Source organism: Suricata suricatta, chromosome 12 (assembly GCF_006229205.1).
Source record: "Suricata suricatta isolate VVHF042 chromosome 12, meerkat_22Aug2017_6uvM2_HiC, whole genome shotgun sequence".
In the NCBI taxonomy this organism is placed as follows: Eukaryota; Metazoa; Chordata; class Mammalia; order Carnivora; family Herpestidae; genus Suricata; species Suricata suricatta.
In genome coordinates this window covers 18,913,297-18,926,761 of record NC_043711.1, presented here as the reverse complement: position 1 = coordinate 18,926,761, position 13,465 = coordinate 18,913,297, and the positions used below count along the sequence as shown (strand labels likewise).

The 13,465-nt window shown below is 56.0% G+C and overlaps 1 protein-coding gene across 11 annotated transcripts in view; it reads left to right on the top strand.

The window, feature by feature from the left end:
* Positions 1-13,465, top strand: part of CACNA2D2 (calcium voltage-gated channel auxiliary subunit alpha2delta 2) — a 139,253-nt gene that overhangs the window by 105,339 nt on the left and 20,449 nt on the right. For all 11 annotated transcript variants that reach the window (XM_029918573.1, XM_029918575.1, XM_029918570.1 and 8 more), the window contains exons 4-5: positions 4,052-4,111; positions 11,366-11,410. In XM_029918573.1, the coding sequence (XP_029774433.1) occupies positions 4,052-4,111; positions 11,366-11,410 (105 nt within the window). The remainder of the gene's footprint in view (positions 1-4,051; positions 4,112-11,365; positions 11,411-13,465) is intronic.

The window sequence follows — 13,465 nt, the reverse complement described above, 5'->3', positions numbered from 1 at the left end:
CAGGATTTGAACGAAGGCCAGGGCTCTAAGGCTCTGGGAGTCAGGTTCTGATGTGCTTGGAGGCCCACAGGCATGTCGGTCAGTGGGCCTAGCCCTCTTCCCTCTCGCCCCAGACCTGATGGGACCTCCAGCAGCCAGAGCTTGCCCACTCCACCCCCAATTCTGCTGCCTCAGCTCTTCATCCTGAGCCACCGGGCCGGTGTGTTTAGCAGTTTCCACACGTCCAGCGCCCGGGGATGGACTGATTGATCTGTAACACCGAAAAAATAATAATGGCTTGATCGTTACTGAGGATTAAAAGTAATCCTTTCGCCGTGGCTATTGCAACTCCGTTATTCACGAGTCAGCGGGCTGACCCGGGCCTTCGAGCCCATGGGACTCCATGGATTCAAGGAGGCTAGGGGCTAGGCACCCCCACACACACCCTGGGTCTCCCTCACCAGGTCTCCCTCACCTTGGCTGCTCAGCTAGGGAGCCAGAGGGCCTGCAGCCCCCATGTTCCTGGGGCCCGTGAAGCCCAGGGACAGAGCTGAACCCTGAGAGAGTAAAGGAGCTGGCACCCCTGGCTGGCAGGGAAGGTGAGTGCAGGAGACGGCAGCTCCTCAAGGCCGCAGCCCGCTCAGACACTTCAACTGGTGCAGTTTGGTGTTTGCAGCCCCACCAATCCTGTGGCTTTTCTGAGGCAAGAGGCTTGATTCTGGTTATTCCCATACCCTGCCCTCACCTCATCCCCCATTGAAAGGCAGTGGCCTCAGTGGAGCCCCCCATGGGCTTCAGGCCCACTCTGAGAAGGGTCTGGGGTCCCTCGGAAGGTCATAAGCCACAGGGTAAGGAAAAGGGCCGTGAAGTGATGCCCAAGGCTCACCCCAACCCCCAAGCTGCGGCCCCAGGGGCTGTCCCTAGGCCTCACACCCTCTCATCCAGGCCAGGTGCTAAGCTTGCACGTAGTAGATGCTCAGCTAACAGTAATAACAAATGTGGTGTCATGTGTGTCACATAGTAATGCCCTCTGCAAAAGAACACAGCAGACTTGTGAATCAGGGCCTCACCCATCCTGGGAGTTGGGGTCAGGGTAGAGGCATTTGTTATTTAGGCTGAGAAGAGGCCCCAGGATGGAAGTGAGTGCAAGTGGACCCCTCGGGCCTGGCAGCAAAAAAGCCTTGCCTTTCATATGCAGAGCAATGGGAAGCTACTGAAGGGCTTAGGGGCAGGAGGTAGCCACAAGATCAGATCCACATTTGGAATATAGATGACAAAGGCGTGAAAGAACACAGACAGGAGCCTGAGGGAGGACAGAACCTGGGCTGGGGACAAGCAGTAGGTGGTTTGAGTGATAGCACAGTTGAGATATAAGTGGCAGAGATTCCAAGACGTATGAGCTCCAGTGGGCCTGAGGGTCACCCTAGGAAGGTGTCTAGGACCTCAGAGGGGGCCAGGATTGAAAGCAAGATATGGGAGGTATCTGGGAGTAGAGAGACCTAAGGTCCCTGAAGCAGGGTAAGGGGGGTAGGGGCCCCCCAAGCAGGCACTGCAGAGCAGGTGGGCAGAGGATAGAGCTTACAAAGAAGACAGGTTGGGTAGCAAGAGAGGGAATCAGAGTCCAGGAGGGGCTCAGCACTGTGAAGTGAGGGGATTTGACTTCAAGAGGGACTTTCCTACCCAGTCCCCAAGACCCTCAGCCTAATAGTCTTCCCAGCATCCAGTGCTCTTGGCCTGAGGAAGAAGGGAAGCTAGGCCCAGTGGGAGGAGGATGGCCCTGGTCAGCCCAGCCTGCCAGAGGTGGCATCCTGCCCCAGAGAACGGAGGCCGCAACTCTGCAAGCCGTACTCCACCCACAACTGTTACATGCTGGGAGGGAGGAAAACTTGTCTCGCAGGTCCTGATCCCCATTTCCCCCTCATGGGCAGCTGGCAGGTTTTGTTAGAATCTCCCCACTGAGGCCTACATGCCACACCAACCAAGGACCAACGGACAGGGGCATGTGTCCTAAATACCAAGAGGCCAGGGCCTTCTGAGTAAGGGCTGGAGGCCAGGAGGCAGGACCCCACAGCTCCTACCCCACAAGAGTTGCCCTGTACCTCACTGGGCATGGCGGGCCTATGGAATGTACCTCCAGACCTTGGTTATGGGCTTGGCAAGACAAACAAGATTGAGGGGCACCTGGGTGGCTCAGTTGGTTGAGTCTGACTTCAGCTCAGGTCACAATCTCACGATTCGTGAGTTTGAGCCCCCAGTCGGGCTCTGTGCTGACAACTCAGAGCCTGAAGCCTACTTCAGATTCTGTGTCTCCCTCTCTCTCTGCCCCTCTCCCACTCACACTCTGTCTCTCTCTCAAAAATAAACATTTTTAGGGGCACCTGGGTGGCTCAGTGGGTTAAGTGTCTGACTTAGGCTCAGGTCATGATCACAGAGCTCACATCGGGCTCTGTGCTGGCAGCTCAGAGCCTGAGACCTGCTTTGGATTCTGTGTCTCCTTCTCTCTCTCTCTCTCTTTCTGCCCCTCCCCTCTCATACTCTGTATCTCTCAAATAAATAAACATTTAAAAAAATTTTAATAGGGGTGCCTGGGTGGCTCAGTCGGTTGAGGTTGAGTGCCCGGCTTCAGCCCAGGTCATGATCTCACAGTTTGTGGGTTCGAGCCCCGCATCGGGCTCTGTGCTGACAGATAGCTCAGAGCCTGGAGCCTGCTTCCAATTCTGTGTATCCCTCTTTCTCTCCCCCTCCCCTGCTCATGATCTGTCTCTCTCTCTGTCTCAAAAATAAGTAAATGTTTAAAAATTTTTTAATTCTAATAAATAATAAATAAACATTTTTTTAATTTAAAAAAAAAGGACAAACATGGTTGTGAAGGCCAGACTCAGAGCCCCAACCTGACCCAGACTATGTGACCTTAGGAAGGCTGCTCACTCTCTCCCTGCCCAGGTATCCTCATCTGAGGAAGACAAATGGTGACAGGTACACATGATGTGTCACCGACCTGGTGGCAGGCTTGGCATGCAGTAAGTGACCAGTTCACAGTAATCATCAGTATGATTAACAGGACTTGACTGCACTCAGCTCTACAGGAGGCCCCAGATGGCCATCTTCAGGACCTCCAAGAGTTCCTGGAGGGACAGGATCCATGGAGGTGCAAAACAAGAATCTCTGGGCAGCTGGGATTCAGTCCCTGAGGGGGGCAGAGTACCAATGCCTCTTCCAGGAAGCCTTCCATGACGTCCCAAGTTCCCACAGTGCTAACTAAGCTTTCTAGAAGTACTTCAGCTATGCCTGCTCTGGTTGTCCTACCCAGTTGTGTGCCTGTTCCTCCTCTAGATTATGAGAGGACAAGGCTGGCTGGCCTGCCACATCTCCACACGTCAGCATGGTCTGGTTCTAGGCATGGTGGGCGTGGGCTAGAAGGACACAGAGCTGTGCTCACAGGCACAGAGGCCATGACGGAGGACAGTACAGGAACAAGCCCCAAAGGGTGGGCCAGGCTTGTGTGGACAGAAGGCTTGGAGAGCCACGCTGGGAAGGGGCTCAAGAAACCAGGACACGGACACGGGTAGGGGCCCTGGGTGGGCAGAGGTGTGCTAGGGGTACCTCCTATTGGGCCCGGAACAAGGTGGGGGCAAAGACACATTGACAAGGCACTGTGTCACTTGTGGCACTTCACCCTTGACTAGGGAGGGCCTCCTCTTGGCACTGGAGGGACACTGGTTTGTTTGAGGTAGAGTGGCAATAGGGCTTGACTCCAGGGCCTGGGTCCTACTCCCAGGGGTCCCCCTGCCCTCGTGTGGGCAGAAGATGTGCTGGGCTAAAGTACAGGGAGTACAGGGAGTCCCATGGAGATACCACTCAGGCCACTGTGCAGGCTTCACCTGTCCTATGTGAACCCAGCGATGGGCGGGGGAAGGGCCGACACAGGAAGCTGTGGCCAAGGAATCTCTGAGGGTCTGGCAGGATGGGACAAGGGAGTCCCTGAGCCAGCCTGGCCCCAGGGAATACTAGGGACAAAGAAGGCTTGGTCTGGGCATGAGTCTTCTTCAGCCTCTGACCTCTCTTTTCTCAGAGATTGGCCGATGCTGCAGAGAACTTCCAGAAAGCCCACCGCTGGCAGGACAACATTAAGGTAAGAACTGCAGTACCTCCCCAGCCCCTGCAACCTGCCCACCCCCAGCAAGGATAGATGTGAATTTGGGGGGGAGGGTGCTGCCCAGATATACTGGAGGGGCACTGAGGGCTCTATGCAGAAGAGCCTGGAACCTTTGTCCAGCATTCAGCAAATATTTGAGGTTGAACAGAGGCTGCAGATATGAACCTCTCATTCCACCCCAGAGGAGTCTAAAGTGATGCCCCCCAAACTTGGTGTTGCCTTGGTGGCTAAGGATGTGCCCAGACTCTGGAGAGACCCTAGGGCAAAAAAGTCCCTTGACTCCAGGACTTTTTAGGCTTTAATACACTGACCTGAGTCATTGTAAGAAGGGGACTCTATCCCCTTCCTGGGAGTTCCCTAGTTCCCTGTCTTCCAGGAGGCCATCAGCCTAGGATAGGGGACTAGGCTGTCACATCCACAAAAGCCCCTTCTTCCACCAGGAGAGCTCAGAAGGAGCCCAGGTACTGAGAGAGTGGAGGGGTGAGAAGTTGGTAGTGGGTCTCTTCTTGAGGATGGAAGGCCCCAGAATATGGGGGAGGGAAAGGAAGCCTCACTGCCCCCCAGTTTCAAGCCCAGGTAACCCTCATCAGTCCAGGCAGCTGTGTTTGATTTGGACTGAGGCTGGATATACCTGTACCATTACGGTCAGGCCAGCATCTCAAAGGGTCACAGTAAGCCAGAAGGTGGACTGAGGCAGGGCTCCTCTCAAACACAGGGAACCTCCAATGCCAGGGATGATGGAACACTCAGGGACCAAACCAGATGGTAGTGCTCAGGTGTCCTCCACAGCTGCTCAGGCACCAAAAGCCACCTGCTGGGACCCGGGGACCAATAAGAGGGAGGTAGGCCCTTGCCCTTGCTCTGGGCCTGGCACATCTGGGGGACAGGTGGATTATTATCCCTACTTAAACTGATGAGAACACTGAGGCACAGGGAGGTTAGACTGACCAGACATACCTGTTGATGGCAGAGATTCACAGCCGGGCTGCCAAGTACCAGGGGGTTCATGCCTATGATCCAGGCCCCTTGAACCTGTCTGTCCTCCTCCCTGGTCCCCATCCCTCCAGGCTACCCTGAGCCCTGCCCTGCCTTGCCCACACCATGGCATTCTTCCTTTGCTACCTGGTGGGTACTGGCTGCTACCCTTAGGGAGCACAGGTGGGATTGGAGGTAACAGATTGTTTTTTATAATGAACACATAAATGAGCTGATGACTCCCTGGACTGATCCCACCTCCCCAGGAGCTCAGGACTGGCCCTCTCTCCCTCCCTTTCCAACACCACCACCCATCACTGGGTCCCCATGCTTCCTCAGCCCCTTGATCAGAATAATGCATGGTGGTGGCTGTGGTACCTACCACTCAGACCATGTCCCTGCCTGCAAACAGCCCCTCCCTTCCCACAATAACTCCTCTGCAGGACCCAGCCCTAAACTGCACTCAGTGCCCCAGGATCCGGTTGTTCCTGCCCCCTGTCAACCGCATTTCTGCCCAGCTCCTCCTTTGCCCCAGCCACACTGAACGCCTCACTCCAGGCCCATTCCCAATCTCCCCCCCAATGCCTTTTGTTCCTCCTAGAGGCCCTGACTTGTCTGTCCCTTCCTAGTAAGGCCTCTCCCATACCCCAGTCCATCATCTCTTCCACTTTCTGGGCATCCAAGACCCTCAGCTCTGGCTCTGGCTCTTCCTTTGTTCCTGACATATCTGCGTCCTCCCTCCCTGCCCAGGACTATATGGAGAGCAGACAGGCTGGGAGTGAAGGACTAGAGAATGAGGGAACGAAAAGACCCACTCTCAGCCTGGTTTTCTCTCCCTCCCAGTCCGGGCCCCAACCAAGAAGACAAAGAGGCTGCCTCAGGCCAAAACCTATTTATTTTCCTGACTCTGCAGAAGACCCCAAATTTCCAAGGATCATCCTGCCAGACTCCTGACCCCTGATTTTCAGCTACTCCCAGAGGCAGGAACAGCTTACCCCAAGCCAGAGTGGGCACCACAGGGGCCTGCCAGGATGGAGGGCCAAGATCTCAGGGGCATCCAGAAGGTGCCGAGACCAGTGCTGCTTAAGATACTGAGTGCCCAAAGGGTCCAGCAAGGGTTTTCCCCTCTCTGGGCTCATTTCCCCAGCTGGCAAAGGACTGGCTGGTTTTTGGTACTGCCTGCTGGCCCAGGCATGGTGTGTGAAAGAGTAGGTCCACACGTCAGGCCATAGAGATGCCAGGTTAGTGACAGTGTGGGTGCATCTCTGGCCCTGGGTGCTCTTGTCCTAGGATGAGGCAGGAGTGAGCTCTGGCCGGCCCCCTCCTCTCAGCTTGGCCTGGAATGCCCCCAGCTGTGGAAGTGACCCCAGGGCCAGCTGGTGTTTACCACCTCCCCCTCAGTCCATCAGTCTGCTTGTCTGTCTATATCTTGAGCAGGGGGAAGCTGTAATCAGCCCCTGCTGCCCAGCTGCTGGGTCAGGGCCCTGCTCTTCACCAGAAGCATTGCACTTGCCCCAGATGCCAGGACAAAAGGCATAAGTGTTAGTGGCGGGCCCGTTAGCTGGCACACCAGCCATGCGTGCCTGGGCTGCCAGGGAGAGCTGGCAGCAGCTACAGGTGGGGACTGTCCAGGCCAGAGGGACACGGGGACTTGAGGCTGGGAAAAGGATGGTGTTTTTGTCACTGCAGGCACACCACCCACCCTTGAAACCATGTCCTTCCCAGTGATCTTCAGGAGGTACAGACAAGGAGCCGTGTTCCTCCCAGCACTCTAGGAGAGCCACAGCCTCAGGGACAAACTCAGGCCCTTTACATAAACTGGGCCATCTCCCCGGAACACCCTCCCCTGTTCCTTCAAAAAAGCAATGCCTCTTGTCCTCAAATTCACTCCCTAGGGCTCCTCTTTCTGGTCTCTGAGCCTAGGATTGGCACCCACTGCCCAGGCCAGTATCCCAGCAGGCTCATCTATCTGCCCCACTCAAGGCTCCTCTGGGCTGGAAGCAGTTGCACCTGATTCAGTGTTGCCCACCAGCTGTCTATGAGCCCAGCCGAGTGCCCTGGTGGACAGGTTAACCAATAACAGCTGGGCCTCAGTCTTCTTACCTCTGAGATGGGAAGAATGGCACCCGGCAGTTTTGGGCGCAGAGGAGATGCTTGGCACATGGAATCCACTTCACGATCTGTAGGATATGGCCCTTCCTGTGTCAACAGCTCACAGTAGGTCTATGTGCAGACCTCTGAAAAATGGACAGTGGTGTAGCCACATCTGTACACACACCATCGACACCAGCCCAGGGACTTGGGGGGTCCTGGGGTCTGCAGGGTCAGAGCTGGGACAAGAGAGCGAGGGAGAGATGTCTGGATGTGAAGGCCCCCGGCTCCCCTCTTAGTTTCAGGCCACAACCCTACACACCGGCTGCGACAGAGGCAGGGAACCTGTAGCCACAACCCTGGCCACAGCCCTTGGACACCAGGAAAACCATGGTCCTTGTTAGCAGGCAGCACCTCCCATGACCCTGCAGACAGGCAGCAGGTGCTCTGATGCCTATAATACTTAGGGTCGATGAAGATGGCTTGGCTGCTGGACACTGTGCCTGGCCCCGGCCCCGCACTTTGCCAGCATCATCTGCCATCTAAACTTGCCACCAGGGAGGAGCTGGGCCAGGGCATAGGTGGAGGAGGCAGGCGAGGCCATTGGCCCCAAGGCCTCAATGCCAATGTCAGGGCCTGTAGGGGAATAAAGTCCTGCCCTGGGAGTCTAATGGAGGAAGTAGTCCTATCCTGGGGAGTCTGGGAGCGGGGGACACAGCCCTACCCTGGGGGGTGTGATGGGAGACATAGCTCTGTCTGGGAACCTAAAAGGAAGACTGTGGAGGCTGGGCCAGGCCAGAGGAGCCAGCTGGACAGGACAGGTGGCCTCCCCGGCCTGAGGTCTGCCCCAGCCATCAGGCCTGCTGCCTGCCTCTCTGCCAAGCCGGCGACAGACGGCTCTCTCAGAAAACAGTCCTTTTGGCTGAGCTGAGCTGGCAATGAGCCAGGGCAGGAAGGCCAAGCATTCTCACTGTATCCCATGGTACCAAACATAGAAGCCAACTGCTATTCCCCATGCTCATTTCCTCACCCTCTTTCTCACCTGCCAGCACCCCTCGTGTTCTCTCTTGGGCTCAGCTCCAGCTAAGGAAAGTGTATATGTCATCTATACAAGGGCCAAAGGGGTCCCCAGCCCTACCCTTCATGTCTCATCTGTGTACAGAAATCCACACGGGAGAGAAATGTGAGTTCAGAAGGAGTGATTCCCTCCACCCCCTGCTCAATTTGAGCAAAATGGCCCCTAAAATACCAGGTAATAGGAAGGGGTGTTGGATGTAGACCCCAGACATTAAGGGTGCCCATTTCTCCCCAAGCAAAGGATTTCTTCCAGGTTCAGGCCCCTCCCAGGGCTGGGGAATTACAAACATAAGGGCTGCCCATGCGCGGGGTTGGCCCTAGTGCCTGGGGAGGCCCTGCTCCCTGTCCTCCTAGTGCCCTCAGAGGGGGCATCATCACCCCGATTTTATAAGTGGGAAATCAAGACCCTGAAGCAAAGCCTCAGTGAGGCGATCGGATTTAACAGGCCCCCATGCCTAATTGATGAGATGGCAGTGACCCCTGGGCATAGTCATGGGGATCTTGAGGCTCCAGGCTCAGTCTTCACTCACTGTTCCGGATCCCAGAGCTCACGTGTTCAGGACAGGATTTGAGGCCAGGACCCTTTGCCAAGGCCCCTGCATGTACCACCTCCTCATGGTCTAACCAAGGCGGGGCAGTAATGGTGAACACTAAGGCACTGCACAGGCCAAAGCAGACACAGGACCAAAGCTTTCCAGGGACCTTCCCACCCCAACCTGATGGCCACAACCCCAGCTTCACGTCACATCAAGCATAGAAACCATAGCTGTGTCTACAGTGTATTTTCACACATATGACCTTGCCCGCCACCACTCCATGCTAATGCTACTCTCTCCCTAGGAAGGGGCATAGCCTGCCCTTTCAAGGTGGGAGACATAGGGAGGGGTCCTGCCTCCTGGGACAAGGGCCACATACAGATTCCTGAGCCTTGTGCATGGTCTGCAGGGGACCAGACCCCCTGTATGATATGCTCTCCCTGTGTCACTGATGCCACCGACATCTGATTCTCTGCTGAGACCATGAAACAGCAGGACAGAACGACAAAGGGAGTCATTGGAGTAGCTGGAAGGGTAGCCCAGGGGTGGCCGGAGTGCAGGCAGGACCCAGGCCGGCCTGTGAGAGGAGCACAGGTCTCCTGTGTGCCCCAGAGTTACCAGCCCCTGCCCATGCCCTCTCCCATCCTTGCTGGAGGTTTGCTTAAAAAGTTGGTGAGTGAAGCCCCATGTTCTAATCTGCAGTCCTCCCACCGCGCCCGCCTGTTTTCATTACGGAGAGAAAGAGCATCAGAGCCGTGTTTATAACCCCCTTTTAGATAACAAATCACATTTTCTTTTTGCCAGCGAGTGTGTTGAATTGATATTTTTTCCCCTCGGTTTAATGGGTTTGTGTGTTCAGGAATGATCTTCATCAACCGAAACTCCTTATTGTGTTTGATGTAATGTCAGCTTTCATTATGTGCTTCGGTCGGAGCGGGGCACAAGGAAAGGCCGAGCACCCTGGAGCCTGGGCCCTGGCCCTCACCCCAACCCCAGGCCCACCTGGGCTCCAGTCTTCCTGGACCAGTGGGTGGGTGGGTGTGGGAAGGGTTGGAGATGGAACAGGAAAGCAGGTTGGAGCCTGGGTGCAAAGGCTTTCTTACCCCTGCCGTGTCCTCATCTGTATGTTGAAGGGTCACAAGCCCTGTATCACCCTACTTGCAAAGTGCTGGATGCAGCAGATGCTTCTGGTGACGAAAGCAATCAAGTTGCCTCCAGTCTTACATTCATCAAGCTATTGTGGTCTTGCCCAAGCTTGGTGCCTGCGCATGTAGTCAGTGTTGCAGAATGTTTGGGCTATGCTTACGGGTATAGCCAGGGGCCTGTACCCCGCCCAGACCTCTGGTGAGAGACAACTCACTACTGTCCACACAACAGGCCCCCATAATGACTACCTGGAACCATGGCCTCAGACCCTGCACCTGGGCAGTCACTGAGGCCAAGCCCCACCCTGAAGGATGCAGAGCCTGAGCTGGGAGGGAACAGTGCAGCCCTGAGGTCACACAGCAAGGAAGTGGCCAAGGTGACTTCTGCCCACCAAAGAGTAATCGCTGCCTCTGTGTTCACTGTATTACAGCGAGACCATTGGGAGCACCATTGGGACCAAAATTCTGGTCCACACCCCCATTTTCAGACCACAAAGAAACAGGCCATGCACCAAGTTTTTGCTGTACAAAACAGCACTTAGGAGCACTCCAAGAGGGTGACTGGGACAGTGGCCTTATCCTGTGTCCTGACCCCTAGAGCCCATGGGGGCAGGAGTGGAATGGCCCCACCTAAGCCAGTGGCACTCGATGGCACCAGATTCACCTTCTGGCGGCCTCTGTCAGCCATGCTCAGTTCTGATTAAAGATCATTAAACATGAAATTAGCCCGTTTGTGTTATGGGTCCCCGGGGTGGCTGGTGATTATGACGCGCAGATGGCCAAGAACCCAGGCGTCGGGCAGGCGGGTGAGGCTGGGATGCATGGGGCTAGCACCGCAGGCACAGGCGGCTGGGAGGCAGGCGTGGGGGCTGGGCTTTGTTTTCTCCGCTCATGTTGTGTAAACCCCCTTGCATTTCACAACAAATCACAGATAATTAATAAGTACATGCCCGTAATGAGCAGGCTTTTTAATAGAAGAAATTGGAAGATGCGGTGTCGAGTCATTATTTCACTCTGGCCCAGACTCGGCTCTATTTTCCCATCTTCCTCACTCCCCCCTCCCCCCTGTACTGCCTCACTCAGAGTCTCTGCAGACTGGCTGGCTCTGACCCCACCTCTCAGCCGGGCTGAAGTGCTAAGACCCTGGTCCTGGAGTCGGGGAGCCCCAGGGAATCCCCACCCAACCTGGAGCACCAGATCCCCCTGGAGCCTGTGAGGGCCCCTGAGGGGGTCTGTCTAGGGTGGGGGTGGCCATGCCCTGCCTGACTCCCGACAGCCCTCCCTCTGGCTGCTCTGGATGAGGGATGGGCGAGGGGACCATTGCTGGCCTCAGGGCAGGCATCCTGACTGCACCTAAGGTGACCTTGTGAGAAGCTGTGGGGGTCAAAGTGTCTCTCTCCCACCAGGAGGAAGACATCCTGTACTATGATGCCAAGGCCGACGCTGAGCTGGTGAGTGCCCCACCTACACCGGGGGTGGGAGAGCTGCCAGAGCCCCACACCCTCCCTGGGCTCGCGGCCTCTCATGTCAGGTCTCAGCCTCTTCCACATTCTTAGGTCACCCTGCAAAGTACTGGTGGCACAGGCCCCCTGCCCAGCACCCGACAGGTAGTGAGGCACTTGGACCTTATACGGTGGGTCAGTCCAGGTGCCAGCATGGAGGGGGCTGAGTGCTATGGGAGCCAGGAAGAGGGAGCAGCTGGGAGGGCTCCTGGAGGTGTGGAGGCAGGGCCCGGCGGTGGCTGTGGCTCTGGGCCATCAGATGGTGCGGGTACCTCCCCTGTGGTGAGGGGAGCAGCAGCTTCAGTGTGCTGAGCACCCCATGGCAGTCCCCACTGTGCTCACCCAGAGCTCAGTCAGTCGTGCCCCAGCTGCAGAGGCAGCCCAGCCCTGTCCCTGTTCTCCAGACAAAGGACAGGACTCTGGCTCTGCTAGGGTCCCTGCTTCGGAAGTGGCAGCACTAGGGGTGATTGGAGAACCCAGACCTACACTGCTCTTCTGTCTCTGTGTCACTAACTCATATCTGCCTGGGGGCCCCATCACCAGAGACCTCACATGAAAGACATAGGACAATTTTGGTAGCAGGGGACCTACTGAGGAGGCAAGAGTGTCCGAGGGTGCAGGGCACTCAGAGTAGACAGTGTTTGGTGAATCTGTCAAGGCCTAAGTCCATCTGCCTGCTTTTAAGGCAAAAGCAGTTGAACCTATCTCCTCTGTAAACAGAGCTGTCATAACAGCTCACTCTCTGGGGTCCCACCTGCACTGGCTGGGGCAGGAGGCCCCAAATCTAGTGTTCCTCTGCCAGACTTATTGGCCAGGGGCGTTTCCTCGGGCGAACAGGAGGGAGACAATGACACCAGGAGGTGGGCAGGCAGGCAGGGATCCCTATAGAGGGTCCGTGGTGCCAGGCTGACCTGGGTGAGCCTTCAGGGGGGCAGGCGGGCAGGGGGCCCGAGAAGGAGGGGTGGGTGGGCTAAAGCAGGTGTGCTTCCCCCTTGGCTGAGCCTCCGTGGCTCCCAGAGAAGTTGCTAAAATTAAAGCTGGAATCTGAAATTCAAATGAAGAGCGAACCTTTAATTAGACCCTGAATCTAATTCCTTACCCCCCTCAGCAGCGGGCTGTAATTTTAGCAATCAGTGCATTAAATATAAACCAAGAGACTGCAGTTGCCCACCATACAAAACCCCTGGCATGGGGTAGCGCTGAGGGGGCTTCTTAGCCTTTCTGGTACCCAGGCCCCTACCAGGACCCCCTGAACTCCCTGTGTCCAGGACTCCCAACCCCTGGTCCTAAATCACGGACTCCCTGCCCCTGGCCCCTCGAGGGAGGGAGAATCATCCTGGGTGGGGCTGAGCTAGAAGCTGGGCCTGGCCCGGCCCTCATATAAATATCAACATGCACATATTTGCAAGTCCCCTGCTTGTCGTGTTGTTTTGTTTTTTTAATCTTTGCCAGAGGTACAGTTAGAGATCTTTCTAGACCATTTACTTTTAAATTACCAACCAGAAGGTGGGGGTGGGGGAAAGAGAAGGAAGGAAAAAGTTCGCCAGCTGATAGCTTATCAGAACGGAATCCAAATGTCACATTAGTTGGGAAAGTTAGGAGATTAAATTTTCCAGCGCCCTTCATCTGCCGCTGACATTTCAGGGGCTTTCTTCTCCCGCACCTCCCCCTCCTCCAAGCAGAACGTGAGTGGCTCACGCCTCAGAGGCGGCAGGCTCGGCAGCTGCCTGCCCTGGCTTTACCCAGCATCCAGGAGCTTCTGAGGGTCCTCCAAGGGTGTGCCAAGGTGGACAGAGGGTGGCACATGTGGTGAGGGGTGAGGGGAGGGCAGAAGATGGCTTGGATTTTGCCATACAAAATCCACCCTTGAAGAGATGCTGCAGACCCTTCTGAGACATGCCAACCCCCACACAGGCCAGCCTGCTGCACCCCCTGTCTAGGCAGTAATTCATTCCCCAGGCTGGAGGATGGACCCAGAGCCCTCCTGGGCTGGGGAGAGCACAT